The 22,230-nt window shown below is 40.7% G+C and overlaps 1 protein-coding gene across 2 annotated transcripts; it reads left to right on the forward strand.

The window, feature by feature from the left end:
- The first annotated feature begins 205 nt into the window (after positions 1 to 205).
- mtm1 (myotubularin 1) lies at positions 206 to 21,339 on the forward strand. 2 transcript variants are annotated; one of them, XM_017427072.3, is made up of 16 exons: positions 206 to 333; positions 5,910 to 5,990; positions 7,083 to 7,155; positions 7,433 to 7,527; positions 8,397 to 8,507; positions 10,627 to 10,728; positions 12,051 to 12,134; positions 12,798 to 12,947; positions 13,029 to 13,217; positions 14,198 to 14,380; positions 14,469 to 14,624; positions 14,712 to 14,759; positions 14,885 to 14,977; positions 15,687 to 15,800; positions 16,822 to 16,998; positions 19,076 to 21,339. In XM_017427072.3, exons 2-16 carry the CDS (start codon positions 5,934 to 5,936, stop codon positions 19,265 to 19,267), a joined length of 1,824 nt encoding a protein of 607 aa, XP_017282561.1. In that variant the 5' UTR covers positions 206 to 333; positions 5,910 to 5,933; the 3' UTR covers positions 19,268 to 21,339. The 2 variants fall into 2 exon arrangements, with proteins under 2 accessions (XP_017282561.1, XP_017282560.1); XM_017427071.3 differs by having other exon boundaries at positions 207 to 333; positions 19,073 to 21,339.
- The last annotated feature ends 891 nt before the right edge of the window (positions 21,340 to 22,230 follow it).

Genomic DNA, 22,230 nt, shown 5'->3' on the forward strand with positions numbered 1-22,230 from the left:
TTTTTATTTTTTAATAAGAAGTGCCAAAAAAGAAAGAAAATAAAAATGTAAGCTATTTGACTGAGTGGGCCTTCAACATGTAGGCAGTGCAGAGTCATACATGTAGCACTTAGCAAGATGGCAACCAGAAATCTCTCCTAGCGCCGTTAGTGGCCATTCCAGTCCATCTCTTGTTCAGTGGGTGGGAACACAGTGCAGCGGCTTGTAAATGATGCGGACCTACAATCAGCCAATCAGCGCTGTGACAACTCGTCACGTGACACAGAGTGAGTTGGTGCTGTGGCTTCAGGGAAGCAGATCGACATTTAGCCCCGGGAGTGGAGCTTTTTCTGGGTAAGTTCGGCCGTTTGGTCGTTCCAGCTTAACATCGGAACTTGCAGGGTGTTTTGCAGAGCTCGGTGCTGCTCGGTTCGGTTCCCCGCGGGTCTGAAATGACTCTTATATCCGCTGCAACACGCTGCCGTTTGGGTTAGGCCCGGGCTAGTTCCGAGTTCTCAGTCTGAGCCAGCTGCTGCTTTGGCTAACTGAGTAGGAAAAGTTCAGTTCAGGGAGGGGGAGGTTCGGGGGAAACTCCGTTCTTCTCCTGTCCTTTTATAGGTGTTTGACTTGCCGAGGTTCTACTGTGAGCACTTGTTGTTGTTCAGTTCGGGCTCGAGGCTCACTTTAGCTCAGTGTTTTCAGTTCCTCCAGCTGCTATCGGCACCGAAGTCTGACTCTTTGGGTCTTAAAGGATACTTTATTTATTCCCCAACACGCACAAATAATATGATTAATGCCTAAAGTTTACAGGCGGCAGCCGTGTAATCATGTCCTCCCAGATAAAAGCACTGGGCTGGTCGGAACTGTGGGGTTAGGGGTTGATTTAGTTCTACAGGTTAATTTGTAATTAAAAGTCCACACATCTTGTTTCTTTTTCTGTTCCTGTGTATGCATACTTGACCTAAATTAAATGACTGTAATTAAGTAAATACAAGTAGTGCAGTATAAATCTAAATTCGGTGTGATAAACATCAGTCCAGATGAGTTCCAGTTAAAAAAAAAAAAAGCCCACAGTAGGTTAGGTCCGTTCCTTTTCAACCAGCCGGTTCATGACCCAGCTGGAAGCTGTGGAGGAGGAGGAGAAAGTGTTTTCCAAAGAGGGGGAGGTATCATCTTAACCCTCCTGAAGCCCTCCACAGAAACAGTTAGTTAGTTAGTTAGTTAGTTGACCCGAAGGCCATGGGAGGGGTAAATCAGGGTCTACTTGTCATATGGACCTAAGGTCATTACATCATTAACAGGTTACAACAGGAAGGAGCTTATTCACACTCTGTTTCTCAGCCCACTTTACTCCTTTAGGTTTTTCCGCCTTTGAAGGAAAGTGTCTGGTTCAGAGCTCCATCTTTAACAGACGTACAAAACTAAAAAAAACAAGAAACCAAATTTCTTGTCATTCAGCTGGTATTAAAATCCTACATCTATCAGTCATCAGTTACTGGGAGGGTTACTGATGAAAGTCACCTGAAGACTTTTTTTTAATATGTAATATAGGAATTTGGACGTGAAGTCTTTTACTGTCTGTAATCAGTAACGTTGGAAAAGCAGACATGTCTGCACATGTCAGAGCAGAGCTCGTTTGAACTTTAACAACTCCATTTCAGCTTCAGCAAATTTTAGCTGTGGCTCAGCACTCACAGTGCATTTTCACAAAAAAAGAGCGTAATTTCTCTGGTTAATTTAAGATTGCAGGGGGATGCTGGGATCAAAACAACTGTTTGTGTTTTTATATCAGTCATATGGTTGAGGTGGGCGGTTGCTGCTCTGCTGGGTCTGAACAGAGTATTCAGCTGATGGGCTGCTGGAAATAGAGCGCAAACACCACCCACACGGTGCCCCACTTTGTCAGCTGGTGCGTGAATGATGTGGAGCCAGTGTCAGCCCTCCGGGCAACAGTAGAACACCTTCACAGGCCAAAAATTACCTCTTGATAACGTGCATTTAACCCTTTTGTCTTGGTTCGTTGACTGCACAAGTTATAAGGTTGGGTTCTGCAACCTTTTTTCTCCACTACTGGACCTAGTTCTGATCTGTTCCACAGATCATTGGCTTGTGACCGGCTGCAGCCGATATTCAGCCTGACCGGCCATGATTGGTGGCTGGCTGGTCAACGCTAAAAATCCAGTAATTCTGTTGTCATTGAATGCATCGCAGACAAACCTCTGTCCCCTGCAGCACCGCAAAGCACCGCTCCTTAGGAAAAGGTTTTACTGAGTGGAGGAAACGTGAAGTTAGCTGCATGGACTGTCTGCGGGGTGTTCAGAAATAAAATCAGAGAAAGAACAACAGTTTTAGAGACTGTTGACAGGAAACAGAGGAATGTTTTCTGCTGTTCATCATGTTAGCTGACGGCTGGTTTTATCTGGAGTTCAGCACACAGAAGAGTGGATTGCAGCCCTGTTCTGTTTGAGTTTTCAACCTGTCTGTCATAAAACGCGGTGGGTCGGGATGTTAGCAGCTTTTGTTTCCATCTGAGGTAGGCACAGAGACCGCCATTACTCTGAGCAATGCTAATGATGCTAATAGAAGATGATTAAATGTCAGCACAGTGATCATATTGTTTTAGTTTTGCTAAAACAAGAAAGTCTTTTTACCTGTGGATCTGTTGCCATTCAGCTGACGTTTCCTCTGCACTTAGTGTGACTTAATTATTGGCCGTTAATAGCAGTAAAGATGATAGTTATAGTCAAATGAAGAAATGGTTCAAATATCTAACATTGAGTTGTTTTTTCGAATCTGACTTTCGATGAAGCTGGGCATTTTTTATTACTAGAGATCTTGTAGGGGAACTATCGATAATGTGGTGCAGCTGTGTGCACAAAAAATAAAAATGCTGAGCTATATTCTGATTTAAATCGGATATACTGTAGTTGTATTTCTGTTGAGTTTTATTGGAACAAATCCTGTGTAACTATCTGGAGATTATTTGTAGAGAAAGTAAGTTCAGTAACCTGTTGATTTCTCTATTTATTTTTTTCCTAAAAGATCAATTTTCCACCACAACTATATATCAACAATTTTATGTCCCTTTGTTTTACTTTTAACAGTCAACATTTATAGTTTAAATTAAAATGCACACCCCGTTTCCCATCAAAATACAAAATATGTTTAAAGTTTCGACTCCAAAATGACATAAAAAATAATAAAATGAAACTTGATTCCAAAGTAAAAAGCCTGTAAATTCAGCAGGTTGTGAGGTTGTTGGTACGAACTGCAACACCTGTGGAGAGAAATCGTTCAGTATGAATTCAGTCACATGGTTTCAGAAAGAGGACAGAAACAAACCCTATTTAACATGAAATATTAGAGACTAACATTGCCAAATATACTTTTAACTGAACTACACTTTGTATAAGAGTTGCAAATTTGTAAACTGTAGGTAATATGTATGAATTTGTGTGTGTTATTTGTTATTAATTTAGTTTATTCCATTATTTACACAGCTAAATGTGTTTAAAATGGGCAGAAGTAATATTTTAAGCTACTTGGAGCCTGCATGTTGTTCCCCTGTTGAGGTGATTCCCCCCAGGTGGTTTCCAGCCATCAGGGTGGGTCTCTTCTGCTGCAACAGAAAAAAGAAGAGCCAGATCTTTTTTTTTCACATTTTACTTAAAAACTATTGTCGTCTCAAACAGCAGCATTTAGAAAGAGAACAAAGTGAAGCTGGCCGCTGGGGGAGGCAGATCTTGAACTAAACTGTTCGGCCATAGTGACCATCGTTACATTTGGAGGAAGAAGGAGGAAGCTTGCAAGTCTGAGAACTCCATCCCAACTGTGAAGTACGGGGGTGGGAGCATCATGCTGTGGGGGTGTTTGGCTGCAGGAGGGACTTGTGGACTTCAGAAAATAGATGGCATCTTGAGGAAAGAACATTGTGTATAAATATTGAAGCAACATCTCAAGACATCAGCTAGGAAGTTAAAATGGACGATGATCCTCAGCAGACTGCTGAATTCGTTACAAAGTCAGTGTTTTGGAGTGGCCATCACACAGACCTGATCTCAGTCCCTTAGAAACTTTGTGGTCAGAGCTGAAAAGGTGTGTGAGCAAAGCAGCCTACAAACCTGACTCGGTCAAACCAGTTCTGCCAGGAGGAATGGGACAAAACTCCAGCAAATTATTGTGAGAAGCTTGTGGAAGGAAACCTAAAACATTTCACCCAAGTCGTACAGTTTAAAGGCAATGCTACCAAACAGTAAGGTAATGGATGGAAACTTAAAACGTTGAAGAAAGTAATAAAAAAGTCTGTCATTATTCGGTCACTTAACAGCTGGAAATCATTTTTGGGAATCATAAGAAACCTAAACAGGAAAGGTTTCATCTAATTTAATGTCAGACAGTGAGAAAAAAAAACGGAAACATCTGGTTCCAACTGTATCTTTTTAACTTTCTAATAAAACGTGCTTTAGCTTTTGTGAGCAGGTTGCTAAAAATGTCCTGAGAGGGGCTCATTTATGTGCCGGCTGCATGATGATGATGATGGTGATGAAGGTATTTTCGATGTATTGTAGAATTAAAAACCAAACAGATTTCAGAGTTTTCTCACATTAGTGCTGGTAGCAGTTCTTACTTGTTGCTGATCTCTGACTTCCTCTATCACATCGGAGTAAAAATAGCTTAGAGCTACACTCAAGCACTTCTTCTTTTATGGTATTCTCTGAACGCGATGTGTTAATGGACCCAGCTTTATTGGCAGTCGCTGGTTCTTGAAAAACATTTCGTCACATCTTTTGGTTTCCAAGTATTAATTGTCGTGATTGCCCACAGCTGAAGGCAAAGGTTTTTATACGCCAAAGGTGCTGAGGTTGGTGACTGTATTAGACCGCTTGATCGAGTCTGTCAAAAGTCTGGCTAACAGCCAATACGTATTACCAAAATATAACAATGATTGCTTCACTTAAATAAACATATATGTAACAACGGGCGGCAAGGCGGAGCAGTGGTTAGAGCTGTTGCCTCACTGCAAGAAGGTCGCAGGATCGCCTCCCAGCCTTTCTGGGTGGAGTTCACGTTCTCCCCGTGCTGCGTGGGTTCACTCCGGGTACTCTGGTTTCCTCCCACAGACCAAAAACATGCATGTTAGGTTAACTGGTAACTCTGAAGTGTCCTTAGGTGTGAGTGAGAATGTAAACAGTTGTTTGGCTCCATGTGTCCCTGTGGTGGACTGGAGACCTGTCCAGGTTGTCCCCCTCCTCTTACACAGTGATGGCTGGAGATGGACACCAGCTCCCAGGGACTTGTAAATGAGAGTGGGGTAAAGAAAATGGATGGATGGATGTTTAACTTAGAAGAACTTGTAAAATGCTCTTCTATTTATTATTTATATAAAAACATAAACTGGTTGAGCCGGTTGTGGTTGTTGTTCTGCAGCAACTTTGTTTTCCTTCTTGGTAATCGATTAAGTATGTACAGATGTGGCCAGTTGCCAATTTTTTTTTATCTTATACTTTCTTAATCAGTCTGTCTCCAGTCTGAGGGGCTCCTTCTGGCTCTCGGCCTTATTTTGCCTGTTTGCTGTATAAATGCAGATTATTTGCCATCAGTTGCAAAGTGTTTGTAACTTAACAACACAAGTTTAGCCCTAACGCAATGTCAGCGTTTTCTCTTTTAATTAATTTAAACAATTTTATTAAATTAGCCTAATTTTTTTGAAGAAGAAGACTGTTTGTTTGAGATCATAAATTTATTACAAAAACATTTAGTTTTTCTGAAGTGTTATTCTGTGCAGTATATGTTTTATGCACAGTGTGTTGTGTAATTTAAAGTAAATGTTTGTACTTTTACCTGGAAAAATGAACAGAAGCGGGTAAATTTGAGTGTGTAATTTCCTGTGTGAACCGTGTCCTAACAGCGTGTCTGTCTTCATGTCCCAGGCTGTGGACGTCCCTCGCTGAGCGATGGCCTCGCCCGTCTCAGCCTACAACTCTAACACTTTGGACTCTCAGATCTCCAACGTAGGTTCATTTATCTTTTTTCTTGTTTTATTGTTTTCTGAAAGTACATTCTTTTATGTCATATTTATTATAGTTTTAAAAAAATACACTCACAGCAAGTATTAAGATCAGAGTGCAAAGGTGTTACTGTGTTGGAAAGCACCAGATAAAAAAGAAAAAAACAACATTAATTTGGGGAGGAGTGGGTTAATGAATTGTGAGAAAGTACTTACTGGATATAAATCTACAACTGATTAACTTTTGGAGTCAACCCAGATTTAAGATAGCTGCCACAGTTAATCAAAGTTGGCAAACACAAAAATGGCTAAAATTCAGTAAAATTTACACATATTGACTTAAAATTTGGCGTGGTAGTCGCTGAGCATCACCCTCAACACATACTCTGAGGGCTAACACGTGTTGTGAGATATTGTGCGATTACGCAAAACATTATTTTCAAGGTTTGACCAAAACGACTACACCTCTGTCCCTTCTGTAAAATAAAATAATCTGAGTCTAAAAGTAATTTGTAATTTTTCTCGTCTCCATCAAAAAGAAGTCTTGACCAGCGACTAGACGCCATGTCCTTTTCTCTTCTGTACATCTTCCTTATTCACTAAACAGCAGGTGCACACTGTCTGTCATGGTGTTCACCCGTTTGTTCAATAAACTCCAAACTGTTCGTACCTCTGGGCCCATAACCTGTTAGCAGAGTTCACTTCTGGCACAGCGTTGAATGTGACACGTGTGACACACGGTTTGGCTTTGTGCCATTCCTTCCACCCAGAAATGTTTGAAGGAGCCCACACCTTTTATTCCACACAGGTGCAATAAATTAGACATGTCACGTGATGTGACGCACAATAAACCAACAACAAGAGAAGGAGAAAACAAAACAGAAAATAAACATACGAGAGCATCACGAGACAAAAACATTCATAATGTCAACACGGGCGATATGCATTCCTTCAAGGGTTACTCCAGGCGTTTCATTTAAACGAGCGTTTTTGTATCATTTGTGTTTTGAGTCACCATCATAAAACGATAAACATGGGTAATAAAAGTTGTAAGGATTGAGCTGTAAAACCATCCGTGTTGGGTTTGTTTTTTCAGACCGTCAGAGATTCTCTGAAGATGGAGTTTTTAGCCGACGTGTCTCTTCTACCAGGAGAGGAAAGAATCACAGGTGAGTTGTGATGCTGACAGCGGACCTAACTGTGGTCGTTTACAGCAGAAATGAGGTCTGAATGATTGAATGATTGAATGGATGGATGTTTTCTTTACCCCTGAGGGAAATTAGTTTAAAATTAATTATTTAACTATTTGTCTTTCACTAATCTGATTTCTCTGATTGTATTTTCCTTTCTGTGTATGTGTGGTGAACCAATTTGTAAAAAACAAAAAAAAACGGCCTGTATGAGTACAAGAGTATTGATAACCTGGTATAATTTGTATGTTTCCAGATAAAGACCTCATTTACATTTGTCCATTCAGTGGAGCTGTGAAAGGCAAAGTGTTGATCACCAACTACAGGCTCTACTTCAAGAGCTCCGACGCTGTAAGTTCTCCTGCCCAGATGGCAGACGGCTGTCGTTTTTACCATCAGAATAAGGTCCTGGGGTTTTTACTCCTTCTGAGGCTGAAACTACGACACGAACATTCACAACCGCCCGTCTCACTTCCATTTCCCTCTGCTGCCTGGCACCGCTCGCTTTTAGTTAGTTTAGGAGCCAGGAGGTTTGGAAAAGAGAACTTGTAAAAGTCATCTGAAACTCTCTCAGCAGCAGCTCGTGAGTTTAAAACGACCAGAACCGATAAACGTCCCCGCCATGGCCACCACATTTCACCACATTGCCATGGTGGGAAGTTTATCGGTAACAGAAGTGCTGTTATGTATTAAATGATCAAATGTCAACTTTATCACATTGAATTCAGTAGCAGATTACAAACAACCGAAGATGACCAAGTGCTTTACAATTTAGTCAGACAAAACGTTAAGATACAACAGAAAAAACACTAAAATATGAGATATAAGAACAAAACAAGGCTAAAATAAATGGAAGAATCTGCATTTTCTACAAAAACAGTGTGAGCGCTGACTGAATGACTGCTGAGATTTGTTGAAGCCAACGCTGAATTGTTTAAGTTAAAACAATCAAAATGAAAGCCAAAAGTAGCAAGACTAGCAAAAAAGTAGCTAAAATCTAACACCATCAAAATGGTAACTAAAAAATCTGTAGCTAAATGCTAGAATTAGTGAAGCAGTTGCTAAAAGCTAAACAATAATGAAGCAGGTTTGCTGAAGTAGAGTTCAGAGAGGATGAAACACACAGACAACCACCGTCGCCGCCCTTTCGCCTTTTTGGCGGTGGCTGTTCTCATGTTTGCGTTCGGTCCTGTGTGTTAACGCTTCTGGAACATTTGTAGGATCTGCCGGTGACTTTGGACGTCCCTCTGGGCGCCATCAGTCGGGTGGAGAAGATGGGCGGAGCTTCAAGCAGAGGAGAGAACTCGTACGGCTTGGACATCACCTGTAAGGTGTGTATTGTTCACGACTGGCTTGGATTAAGGAGCCGGGTAAAAAATGTTTGGTCCAGATTTTATTCTCCCACACCCCCAGTAATGAGTTGAGCTCTTTGTTTGTACTTTATTAAATCATTTTTATATGTATCTTGCTTCTGTGTAAATGAATCTAAAAAAACATTCATCCTAAACCAGGGGTGTCCACTCCTGGTCCTGGAGGGCCTCTATCCTGCATGTTTTAGGTGTTTCCCTAATTTGACACACCTGATTTGAGTGACTGAGTGACTAACAGGCTTCTGTAGAGCTTAAAGAGCTGCTGAAGAGCAGGGAAACATCTAAAACGTGCAGGATAGAGGCCCTCCAGAACCAGGACTGGACACCTCTGCCCTAAACAAATGGAACAGGTAGAGAGATATAATCAGGCTGTTGTTGTGTTCAGAAGTGAAATTATGAAGTGAGATTAACAGCTGAGCCATTTTGTTGTATTTAGTTTTCAGTTTCACAGCTGGATTGCCATAGAAACACCAACCGCAGTTTTGTTTTGTTTTTTTTATATCATGCAGTGATTCTCGTAAATGCATCTGCAGATTTATTATGGTAAATGTCAAAATAAAAATGTTTGATTAACAGCTCTGATTTCAAAAAGGTTGGGACGTGTAAAAATGTAAATGAAAACCAGAATGTGATGCTTTGCAAATTTCATAAACCTGTGTTTTATTTAAACACATCAAGTGTTTACACCAGGAGTGGGGAACCTACGGGCTCTGCACAATGCTTACGGTAAAAGGTCAACGTCAAACAAATAAATAACTCAGAGAGGGAACATATCAACAAACAATTGCATTTCTTTAATGCGTATATCCAGGTCAGGATCGGTGTCAGTGGTCATGTGTCGGCAGGAGATGAGATAAGGTGACTGACAGGTGCTAATCAAGAGAAGTGGACCCTGAATGCTGCATTCGTCAGCAGAAATGGACAAGGATTTTTGTCCATCGTCGAAGTGAAAAAGCAAAGCCGTGTGTTTAGTTTGTGGCGAGGTGCTAGTGTAATGAAGTCTGCAATACAAGGAGTAAGCATGCTTAAGTGGAGGAGCTGAAAGAGCAGATAAAGTTGCCACACTTTGTTGGTGTCTGGATGCACAACAATCAGCATTTACAAGACCACAGAGCAACGGAGACGACTTTATGGTGAGGGAATTATTAGCAAAGAAGCTGAAGCCTCATGGAGAGGGAGGGTTTGTGAAGAAGTGCGTCATTGCTGCTAAGCATAGCTTTCAAAATCCCACCTCCGATCTGTTAATATACAGAGAAATAAGTTTTGTTTTCTTCTTGAGTCCAAAAATAAATGTCAAACTGAAAATAATGATTTGTATTTTATATAGTCTACTGTGCACGCCTCATTTTATGTTTGGAGGGATTCTGTTGTTAACAGGGATGGTTGGTATGAATGGGCTTGCAGGGCTAGGCCATTCAAATGCACAAACGGACAATCATAGCTTTTGTTTTACGAGCCAACGAACCAACAAGCAAGCTAACGGTGTTTTTCCCAACCAAGTGATCTGCAGAGAAGAAGTGAAAGATGAACTGATGGAGCTGTGCATTAGCAGGGTGGAAGTTGTGGATTTAACACCTGCAGTGTAGCTTTCATGAAACAAAAATTGTGAAACAAACCAAAAAAAGGAACACAAATCCTCTGTTCTGGACTTTTACAGACGTTTGTTAAAAGAAGAGGGGATGCTTCAGAGTGGGACACATGGACCTGGAACAACTTTACAGCCATGTGTTGCTGCCATCAAATTCAAAATAACCTCTTTTTTTTTTTAAATAATGTTTTTTTAATGTTCCATTGTGACTAAAATATGGGTTTATGAAATTTGCAAATGATTGCATTCTGTTTTTATTTACATTTTACACAGCATCCCAACTATTTCAGAGTTGGGTTGTAAATCGAAGAACCTGCCATGTCCGGATAAGACTCTCTTTGGGTGTTTGAATGTTAGTTATGGAGACGTTCATCTTCACTATGCAGCTCAATCACATGTTTTTGTACTTTGGAATGTTGTTGATTTACATTGTTATCCTTTTGAACGGGTTTCTGTGAGCTGACAGTACAGTTTTGGACTGTGTCCCCCCAGGACATGAGAAACTTGAGGTTTGCCCTAAAACAGGAGGGCCACAGCAGAAGAGATATCTTTGAGGTCATCTTCAGATACGCCTTCCCTCTTTCATACAGTCAGGTAAGATATCTTTGACCTTTAACCTACCTGCTGATTGACGATTCTGTTTAAAACCCCCTCCCAAACAATTTTGAGGACAATTATTTTTGTCAGATTAAGTTGATACTGATGTTTCCTCATTTCTGCACCGCCGGTACTTTGGCCAATAAGGTGTTGGAGACAAGTTTCAATATGTGGCAGAAATTCAATCTGTGTCAGCTGTACAATGAAATGTCCCAGCAATCACTAATGTGGGTGATATTTCACTCATTTTGAACAAGATGAGATGGTGAAAACGGCAATGATGGACTAGAAAAGTTCTGCAGAAATGTTTAATATTAAAGAAATTCCAACATGCCTTTTGTAATAATCTATCTCAGAATATAGGCTGACATTTTGATGTATGAACTGTAAAAAGGTGAAATAGCTTCTGCCAGCTGCTTATTATGGTCACCATGGTAACCATCAACCTGTCTCTCCTTCCCTGACTGCCAGGTTAATGAGAGGCAGACAGGAAGAGACTGAAAAGTAAGCCTCAAACAAACAGTCACTGTGTAAAAACTAGAAGTGCTTGAACTGTGAGCAGCAGGATACTTCAACATACATTTTGAGGTTTCTTTAGCGGTTTACGTAGGAGATATTACAAGTTAAAAAGACCCTTCACGTATAGTTTTGAAAATATTTGAGCTAAAATATAAATCCATGTGAACTTGGCCGTGCACTCTCTGCATTCTGGTGGGATTTAAAGGAAAACCCTACGTCCTATAGTAGTGAGGGACACACTGTGAAAGAAAACAAAAATGCCTATGTTTATATCCAATTATATGTATAATTTATTTAGTTTGTTTGAATTTATTATTTTAGACAATTCAAAATTTAGTGTGTGATCTCACCGACTCTCAGTTGGACATTCTGTGGAAAAGTCTGCAAGAAGTCCTAAAACTGAAACTGATTGTGTAAAAACTGTTAAAGATCTGGAAAATAAACAAACAAAAAACAGGTAAAGTCATGTAAAATCTGATTGTTTGTGACCTGTTTAATCTTTGAATGACGGTTCAGTTTTTGTTTTTTTTTTTTGCTATTTTCTGTGAATTTCTCCCTCATTGTACAATGTACCGCTACCAAAAGTTACACTATTCCTGATAGAGCATGTTTTGATGTATGTTTTTAAAGTTGTGGGAGGAGTAGGGAGGTAAAAATTGTGACAGAAAAGAAAAACGATAGGTTGAACGGACTCCTGGCAGGTTCTGCCTCCAGCATCAGTCTAGTGCCGAAACTTGTCTACTTGAGTTGTGTTTCAGTGTTTTAGTTACTGTTCTGTGTCCCCCTCCCCCTCTGTCCAGCATCTGTTTGCGTATCTTACTCAGGAGAAGTTCCCTGAGAATGGCTGGAACGTCTACAAGCCTGTAGAAGAGTTCAGACGTCAGGTAAGAGGGCAGACAAGTGCAGCATCAAACCTCTAATGTTACAAAACCTTTTTGATTTAATCACGACACTTATGAAAAGGCCAGCACGAACATGGCTTTAACTCAGTTAATTTTACAGATATTAAGTTAATATTTGGTGTGGTTGTAGCTGAGAGTCATTCCCATCCTACTCTGTGTTAACAGATCACATGAGATTTAAAACTTTGCCAATCACTGTTAGAAGCAACTCTTTCTGTTTATTAACAAAATATCTCATGAACCACTGGATAGATTTATTGAAACTTACTCATTATCACTGGATGTATGTCTAAGGCTGATTACGTTTTGGGGTCAACTCACTTTAAGATAGTCGCCACAGCCAACACAAAAATGGGTATAATGCAGTCAGTTCTACAGATATTGAGCTAAAAGCTGATGTGGTAGTAGCTGAGAGTCGTCCCTAACACATACTCCGACTGCAAACAGATATCATATAACGTTATTGTCAAAGTTTGACCGAAAAAATCTACAACTCATTTCTTACCATAAAACTCTGGCATGAATGGTGGCGGGTAACATGCATTACTTCAAAGAATGCTGCAATTTAATTGCCAAGTTTAAATATGTAGTTGGTTTAAATAAGTGGTGCAGTCAGTGGTTCATGATTTGAATTTTTTTCTCCAGGGCTTACCAAACAACAAGTGGCGCATTGCATTCATCAATAAGAACTATAGTCTGTGTGACACATATCCCACGGTGCTGGCTGTACCTTATAAAAGTAAAGATGAAGACCTCAGTAGAGTGGCTGCCTTCAGGTCCAGAGGACGCATACCGGTCGGTGGTTGCCCTAAACAAGCCTCACTGTTCTGGACATCCTGACTCCGTGAGCCTCACTGAAACATGTCGTTGGTCTAGGTTCTGTCGTGGATCCACCGGGAGAACCAGGCAGTGATAGTCCGCTGCAGTCAGCCTCTCGTTGGAATGTCCGGCAAAAGGAACAAGGATGACGAACGCTACCTGGACCTGATCAGGGAAGCCAACGACACCACAAAGAAGCTCACCATTTACGACGCCCGGCCTAACGTCAACGCTGTGGCTAACAAGGTCAGAGGAGACAGAAGCTGATTGTGGTCAGGGTGTTTCAGACTCTGAAAAGTGTCAGACGCATGAAATAGAACTTACAGAAGTAACAGATGGTATGTTCTTGTACTGTGAAATGGGCCTGAGTTGATCCATCAAATAGCTTGATTACAAAAAAAAGCTCTTGTAGTTCTGATTTAGTCTACATGACTTCTCACATTACAAGGACATAAACAGTTTCTGGATAAACATTCAAACCATTTGGTTTGCGCGAGTTGAGACACGTGTACTAGAGATAAACTGGTTAATCAACTATCGGCCATGCCTGTACACACGTAATCAATTACTGAGCATGGAAACAAAGATGCAGCAACAGCTGCTACAACCAGTTCACTGTAGCCCACAATATTTAATTGTCTTTAAGCAAGAGTGTTCTTCCAGATAAAGTAAGTTCTTTTAAGGGTTGTTAAGTCACATGTTTATTTAAATTAAGCAATTATTGCTACATTTTGACGAATGGAAAAACACATGTTGGCCAAAAGTGTTAAAAATTGGTGTTGTACATCATCCATCAGCTGCTCTGATTTCTAGACTCAGCAACAGCCATAAAAAAAACTCCTATCTGTCAACCTCTCGTGTGTATTGCTGGGTTCATCTGACTCGTTTGGGGCGTGTGTGTGTACCATTTGGTTCACCTTTCTCTGTTCCAATGTGTGTATATCATTCGATTTACTTGTCCCGGTTTCAGAGGTCTGAGTACTCTTCGATTCACCAGTCTCAATTCGGCATGGTGTGTGTACCTATGTGGTGTGTAAAGTAGGGGTCAGAACCCTGGTCCAAGCTGATTCTGGTTCCAGCTGAGTGTCTGTAAACCCACAGCCTGTAGCACTGTTTGGTACATTCATAAAGCTGATTTGGGGTAGCAAGAATGATTTGTTTCTAACATCATCATCAGGCTAAAACAATAAATCCTTCAAACACCTCCCTGTGTTTACAATCCTTAGGCCACTGGAGGGGGCTATGAGGGGGATGAATATCAGAACGCAGAGCTGATCTTCCTGGACATCCAGAATATCCACGTGATGCGGGAATCTCTAAAGAAACTCAAAGATATCGTCTACCCCAATGTGGAGGAATCTCACTGGCTGTCCAGTCTGGAATCTACACACTGGTTAGAACACATTAAAGTAAGAGAAACTGGCTCTGTACACTTTGCTCGTGGTCCATCAGGACTTCATTCTTCATGTTTGAGATCTGAAATGTTTGTCTGTGCAGCTGGTGCTGTCCGGTGCCATCCAGGTCGCAGATAAGGTTTCTAATGGTAACTCGGTGGTGGTCCACTGCAGCGACGGCTGGGACCGGACCGCTCAGCTCACCTCCCTGGCCATGCTGATGCTGGACAGCCACTACCGAACCCTCAGAGGATTCGAGGTCAGTCTGTCCACAGGGACCAGAGGGAACTACGTAGAGGAGGTCTGACATTGGCTAACAGCTCATGGTGGTGGTTCTGTTTTTTAGGTGCTGATTGAAAAGGAATGGATCAGCTTCGGTCACAAATTCTCCTCCGTAAGGATTAAATCCGTCCTCAGCAACTTTGCTTTGGATGTTTATTGTACTGATGACAAGTTGTGAAACAGCTGACCTAGCCTTTAATGCTTTGTGTGTGTGTGTGTGTGTGTGTGTGTGTTCAGAGGATAGGTCACGGTGATAAAAACCACGCAGATCAGGACAGATCACCCATCTTTGTTCAGTTCATCGACTGTGTGTGGCAGATGACTAAACAGGTTGGTTTCACTAAACCATCACAATGCACTCATTTAGAAAAAAGGGTTTATTGCCTGTGATTGATTGTTTGTCTGTCTGTAAAATATCTCATGAACCAGTGGACGGATTGAAATAAAACTCTCAAAACGTAACCAATGGATGTTTAACTGCAACTGATTTAACCTTTGATGTCTTTTCAATTCAAGACCAGCTTATCAATGTTAGCCAAAACAAAATTGTTGAGCTAAAATTTGATGTGGTGGTAGCTGAGCCATCTCATAGGATGTTAAATATACGTAGATGTGTTTCAGTTCTGGGAGTTTAATTATGGACTGGTTTTAGTGATGAGTTAAAAACTAAAATAAATCTACATGTTTCTTCTTTGTTATTGTTTGCTTTATGCTGGGTTTTTGTTTTGTGTGCAGTTTGAAATAAAACACAAAAAATAAAACATCCAATCATATAGTTTGATCGCTAACACATTTCTTGAGATTTTGCTGTAGTGCAGAGTAAAGATTGTGCATAACATCATTGACAAAGTTAGACCAAAACAGTTTTAATTTAGTCATTTGTCAACATGATGACGATCTTAGTGTAAAACTCTGACATGAAAGGCGGCAGGTGATATATAGTCCAAGGTTTTCGAGGCTTTTTATTTGGAGAGTTGAAATCATGAAGGAAACACTTGAGATTCATGTTGAAATAAAACTGGTTTTGGTGTGTTTCCAGTTTCCAACAGCGTTTGAGTTTAATGAGCACCTCCTGCTGACAATCCTGGATCATCTCTACAGCTGTCGCTTTGGGACTTTCCTCTACAACTGTGAGAATGCACGAGACCAGCATGTAAGAATTCACTGACGAAAAGTACAGCACTCACTCACATTTATGTGGTTGTTATTTTTTATTTGCACTGTGGAGGGTTCTGATTATTTTATTTAGTCCTACCAGCTGAGGATTATGAGTTAATGACAATATTGTACAATAATGTGATAACTCTGCTGTGTGTATGTGTCTCTACTAGGGTTGTGTCTCTAATTTTTGTGCCAGATACGATGTGTATCTTGATGCACTTCCAACAATTAGATTTATTAAAGATGCATAAGCAGCAAAAACTACTAAGATAAAATTCATCCTTTAATCGTGATACAATTTAGCCTTAAAACATGATACGATGTAGCCTTTATTTACAATATAATTTAGCCTTTTAATTAAGATAAGATTTAAACTTTAATCACATATGAATCAGCCGTTAAACACAATACGATTCGTCCTTTAATCACAATACAATTTGGCTGTTAATCTTATCTCAGTTCAGCTTTTTATCATGATACGATTCATTCTTTATTCACTAAATGATTCAGCTTTTAATCGTAATATGATTCAGCCTTTGGTTATGAGACAATTGAATCTTTTACAATGATATGATCAGCCCTTAAATGCAATAGAGTTTATCCTTTAAACACGATTTAGAACTGTTTATTTGGTGTATTTTTAATCAGAAAATGCTTCAGATAATGACTAAACCCCCTTTTTTATGAGAACAATCATGGAAACTAAAGCAAAAAGTCTGAGTAAACATTGTAACATCACAACACCACTGTTGTACACCTACTATCTCTGTTGAATGTTAGGTTTAGTTAATCCAGGTTAAGAAAAGAAATCCAAGCTAAGTGTAACTTGCTCTGTAGTATATGCTTTGGGTTTACTTGTGGTTCCTAGTTTGTTTGCATGTAGAAGTTATTAAGCTCCTTTCTTTTTGAGACATTTTGAACTTTCTCCTGCCATTCAGAGAATTAAAGCCTGTTTATACCTGCAGACTGAATTCTATTCACCAACTAACCATTGTTTTCTGTCTGTGGTTTAGGATGTCAGGACCAAGACCGTGTCCCTGTGGTCTCTGGTCAACAGTAAGGCGGATTTATATTTAAACCCCTTCTACACCCCAGACGCCGGACAGGTTCTTTACCCTGTTGCCAGCATGCGCCACCTAGAGCTGTGGGTATCGTACTACATACGCTGGAACCCACGGATACGACAGCAGGTAAGACACCCTCTGCAGCCCTCAATATGAAAGGGCATTCATGTTCTTTGCAGTATTTTATGTTTTTAATTGAATATTTCTCAATCGACACAAATAAAAAGTATGTACCAGTTCAACTCGGGTGCAGTTGTTTTGGTATACTGTCCTGAAAACCTGAAATAATAACAATCTGAGTTCACATTTTGGAAACGCCAAAGTAATATTGATTTCTATTTGCTGAAACTTTTGAGCAAATAAAGTAAAATTTCATGTAGTTTTCTCATCTGTCAGGTCTTTCCAGATGAAAGAGTTCATTGAAAAGAATCTAGAGCAGTGTAGTACCACTCTATCAGCTGATCTTTTGGAAGGAACAGTACTACTGTTGGTACCTCTGTTATAAACACTGCTGTTTTAACTACATTGACGGAAAATTATGCCGTGTTAATTATAGTAACATAATGCAATGGCATATTGCCTGCATTAGCAGCCTATACTAACAGGCGCCAGCAACTTTACTGTATTACCAAATCGGCTATTATCATAAATGTGCAAATCACCTCCTGACTGTCAACTCGTGTTATCACGGACCAAACTAAAGGATAATCAAAAGGTAAACTATACCGCTGAGTGAGGAAAATGAAATGTGAACAGATTGATGCTGAGTTAGAGGCTTAGCCATAGCACTATGCTTACTCCAAACCATCACCCAGCTGGCCTGGGATCCTGGCTGCTTGGGGTTTCCTGGGGAACCACTAACAGGACATTCACTTGGTGCCTCCGCCCTGCCGAAGGGGAACTGGGTAACTAATGGCTTTACAACAGTGTGGAGCTGAGCTTCCAATTCAAACAGCCTCCCCTATAAAGCTACTATAAGACTACATTTATTACCCTATACCATTATTGCTAAAGGAGGCAGAAGAATAACTAAACATCTGACACACCCTGCAAGTAAGGACAGAAGAAGCCCGGAAAGGATCACAAGCCACGCTAAGCTAAAGCTAGTGGACCCCAAACACACTGATAAAACCAAGTAGTGTTGAAAGACAAAAGGTGCCTTAAGCACAATACAATAGTAGAAAAACAACTGTATAAAGAGTGCTTGTGTACTAGTACATAAAACCTTTGTGAAAGTCAGATGAAATCAGGAAATCCAAAGATTTGGTGGGGGGAAGAAAAATCACCAGCTGCCAGCAGAGGAAGCAGGAAGTGAAACAAGATGCTTTACTGCAGACGTCAGCTTTCCATCAGCCAACATGTCTACAAATGTTCTTTCCTCATGATGCCATCTATTTTGTGAAGTGCTCCAGTCTGTCTGCAGCAAAACACACCCACAGCATGATGCTGCCACCCCCGTACTTCACAGTTGGTGTTCTCAGACTTGAGAGTTTGTCCCCTTTTCCTCCAAATGTATCTCCTTATCTGTGGTTGGCTCACGGGGACAACAGGTCCAAGAGGGAACCACAGACATCCCTTTCTTCAGCTCCTGTGGGATCCCAAGGTGTTCTTGGGCCAGAGAGGATGGATAATCCCTCCAGGGAGTTCTCAAGAAAAATCTAGTCTCTGGGGAGGTTTTTGATTACCTTGTTGTCATCTTCCATGCTAATGGACTTGTCTTCAGACTCTGCCTCCTCAAAGGTGGACATGGTGGCTGGATTAAGGAGATCCTGGAAGTGATTCTTCCACCATCCAGCTATATTCCCAGTCCAAGTCAGCAGTTCCCCACCCAAACCAAGCACAGCCAGGGATGAGGCCCGCTCTCCCTTTTTAAGTCATTGAACGGTTTGCCAGAAACTCCTCAAGGCCAGGCACCAATGACCCTCAGGCCATAACTCCTGGAAACCTGATCTGCGATAGATGCGCTGAACATGGCCGATTCAGATTCTATGTCCTCGACCTCCCCTGGGACATAAAAAAAAAACCTCTCCTGAAGGTGTGAGTTGAAGATCTCACGGACACGGTCGGTTGCAGGGAATAATTTCTCTGACAGTCAGCCCATTCAGATCCTGGATCGAGCAGCTTTTCTGTCAGTTTTCTCAGTGACATATGTGTGTGTGTGTGTGTGTGTGTGTGTGTGTGTGTGTGTTTGTGTCTCCAGCAGCAGAGTCCAGTGGAGCAGCGCTACAAGGAGCTGTTGGCCCTCAGAGATGAATACTTGAAGAAACTGGAGCAGCTTCAGCTGTCTGACTCTTCTTCTTCCTTCCATCTGGTTAACAGCAGCACTTCCAACACCACCTCCTCCACCGCCTCAACCCCGTCACAGCAATACACACAGCTACACACCCCTCTCTGAAGGACAACACACACACACACAGTTTGGTAACTTGCACTGTGTTCTGCACTCTGATCTGCTTCTCTTTTACACAGTGGGGAGGTACTTCTTGTGTAAAGCCCCTTCTTTGGAGAACAAAGAACTGTAAGATTTGGATTTTGAACTAACTGTGTAGTAAAGATTTTATGCAACTTGTCACATCACAGCCTTGTGTCAGTTTTAGTCCTCAGCCTCATCAAGCAGCCTTAAACATGTTCAGTGGAAGGGCTTGAAACCACAGAACACACAGGCAGAGGAGCTGAAGTCATGTCAGCTCTGTGTTCACAGATACAGTATATACAATGTGTGTGTGTGTGTGTGAACTATAGTTAAAGCACACTCTGGAACTCAGGGTTTCACCTCTGAACCGCAGATTTAAGCATCTTCCTTTAAATAACATGTATTTACAAGACAGCGGGTGGTTTTTGGAGGAAAAGACGACAGCAGTCATAATAGGGGGAAAAATCAGTTTGTACTTCCATCAGATGGTACATTTACAGCTTTGATCACTCATACTCTGACTTTTTGGGTGCGAAAAGGTCTCTGTGCGGTGGTAGCTGAGAGTCATTCCCAACAGATACAGAGTTCTAACCTGAGATCACTCATAGCATTGTTTTCAAAGTTGGACCAAAACGACAACAACTGCATCATTTCTCATCACGAAATGAGCTTAGTCTAAAACTCTGCCACGAAAAGAGGGGGAGTGATATGCAGTCCTTCAAGAAATACATGGCCTTTTTATTTTAACAAGTGTTTTATCATAAATATATGTTCTTAATAGTAAGCCCATTACAGTTAGGGTATATTATGATCACTCTGAACTAAAGCCCAGCCTGATGGTGTTCCTGCGCTAATTGTTGCCTTTGATATAAGAACTGCTGAGTACCATTTGATGGAAGTACGATTTGAACAGCTTCTAAAATCATCAGCAGAAACGGGTTTTAGTTGAAGTTTGTACATGAACATCATGTTCCAGATGGATATAAGGATGATGCTTTAGTTCAGCTCCTGCTTGGGTTCTTCTGAAACGTTTTTTCAGCGGGTTCTGTTTGAAAAGTTTCACTCTGTTCCAATAATAGGTCTGTTCTGTAGTTGACATAGACCTGGAGGCTCTGACCTCCCATACAGTGGATGAAATATTGGTTTGGTGAATCTGAACCGAGTTTCTGACCAGGTGTCTGTGCAATGGTTGGCCTGAGCTTAGTTCCCGTAGAACACCAGAACCTCTGAGGGAAGACTTAAACAGGAAGGAACTTGTGGCAATGCAACTGAGATTTCAGGTTCCTGAGGCTGTATAAGAACATAAAACGGTTCTGGTCTCTGAACAGCCCAAGGTCCAGCGTGACCTTCTCATGCCAAGATGATCTGAACCAGCACACAGTTTCAGGAGTGAGAAACAAACGTTGTAGAAGTTCTGTTGGTCCACACATGAAGTCTGGAGCTCGTGCCTTTTGGACCTGTGTTGGTTCTTATTTCACTTTGATTTGGTTTGAACTCCACCAATCAGGTTTTGTCATTTTTACTAACATTTTATCACTCACTTTTATCAGAACGTGTGTTTGTAGATGAGCAATGTACAAGCAGAGGTCAAAGGTCAAATTTAAGCCAACATTGGGGATCTATGTATGGTGCTGAACTGTAGTGAACTTAGGTCAGAGTCTGTGGTTTAACAAACCTTGGTGTTTCATTGGGATCTGGCAACCTGCAGCCTGCAAGGGACGGGATTATGAAATGATTTTTGATATCTTGAAACTTAAATGACTGGCTCATTTTACATAAATAAACACAGATCTATATAATTCCATGCCTAATAAACAGTTCTCAATAACACATGTCAAAAAAACCCTATTAACCACAGGCTACTGACCAACAATTAGCATAGAGGCTAGCTTCACATTGAAAAGGTCGTAGAAAAGCTAAAACAATTAGTCTTGTGTTACCACTGGACATTTATGCCCACCTCAAATGTTTCAAAGTCAGTATTATGACATGTTATAACTTCAACTATTATTTGCAGACACACATTCTTCAGGGTTTAGCTGGTTAAAAAAAAAGGTGAAAACGCACAGCTTTACTGCAACATGTTTCTACTACAGGAAGCTACGGCAACTCTATTAGGACAAACGGCAGCCCGCGCATCAATTACACTGCTGAGTCTCTTAAAGTCGCCGTGCAGGAAAACGTTAACGAAATCGATCCAACTTGCAAACATGTGAACTGTCCCTTTAAGCCCAGCTGGTGGATTTTTACCCCCCACCTTCTGGATCTGTCAGGGGGATCTGGACCTTCTATTTTTTACATTTACACAGATGTTGGGCTGGTTTCCTGACACCTGCTGGCTCACAGGTGTCNACACACACACACACACACACACAACCCCCTCATGTAAAAAGGGCTAGAGATAAACCAGCACACGTCAAGATCAAGACTCACTTTGTGCTTCAAAATCAGTGACTTTTTTTTTTTTTTTTTAAATCAAAATGTCCGAGTGTGTATTAAGGAGTGTAACTTGTTTTCAGAGTTTATTAGAAAGGTATTAAAGTTTATATCAAACAAATAGAACGAGTGTTTGTTGTGATGAAGAGTGTTTGTGTATCTGATGCTAAATGATTAGCTACACAAGCATTTGTTTTAACTGGATTATTTTTTTTGAGGGGGGACAAACAGGTTTTTTTTTATTTTATTTGTATGAGTACATGGTATGGTTACCTCAATCAAACCTATTTCACTCTCTAAAGTTTTATTCTTATTTATGTTGGGTGAAATCTCACCGTTCAAAAAAAAATAGGAAAGTAGTTTTGGTTCAGATAAATTTTTAACAAAGGTCATATATATATATATTTTTATTTGTATTTGCTAACCCAGTAGAAAATGACAGTTGTAAATATTTTTCAATTCTTGGTGTCATTTCTCTGTGGAAGTTCTGGTTCTGTAATGGTGACTCT

Source organism: Kryptolebias marmoratus, linkage group LG7 (assembly GCF_001649575.2).
Source record: "Kryptolebias marmoratus isolate JLee-2015 linkage group LG7, ASM164957v2, whole genome shotgun sequence".
Classification (NCBI taxonomy): Eukaryota; Metazoa; Chordata; class Actinopteri; order Cyprinodontiformes; family Rivulidae; genus Kryptolebias; species Kryptolebias marmoratus.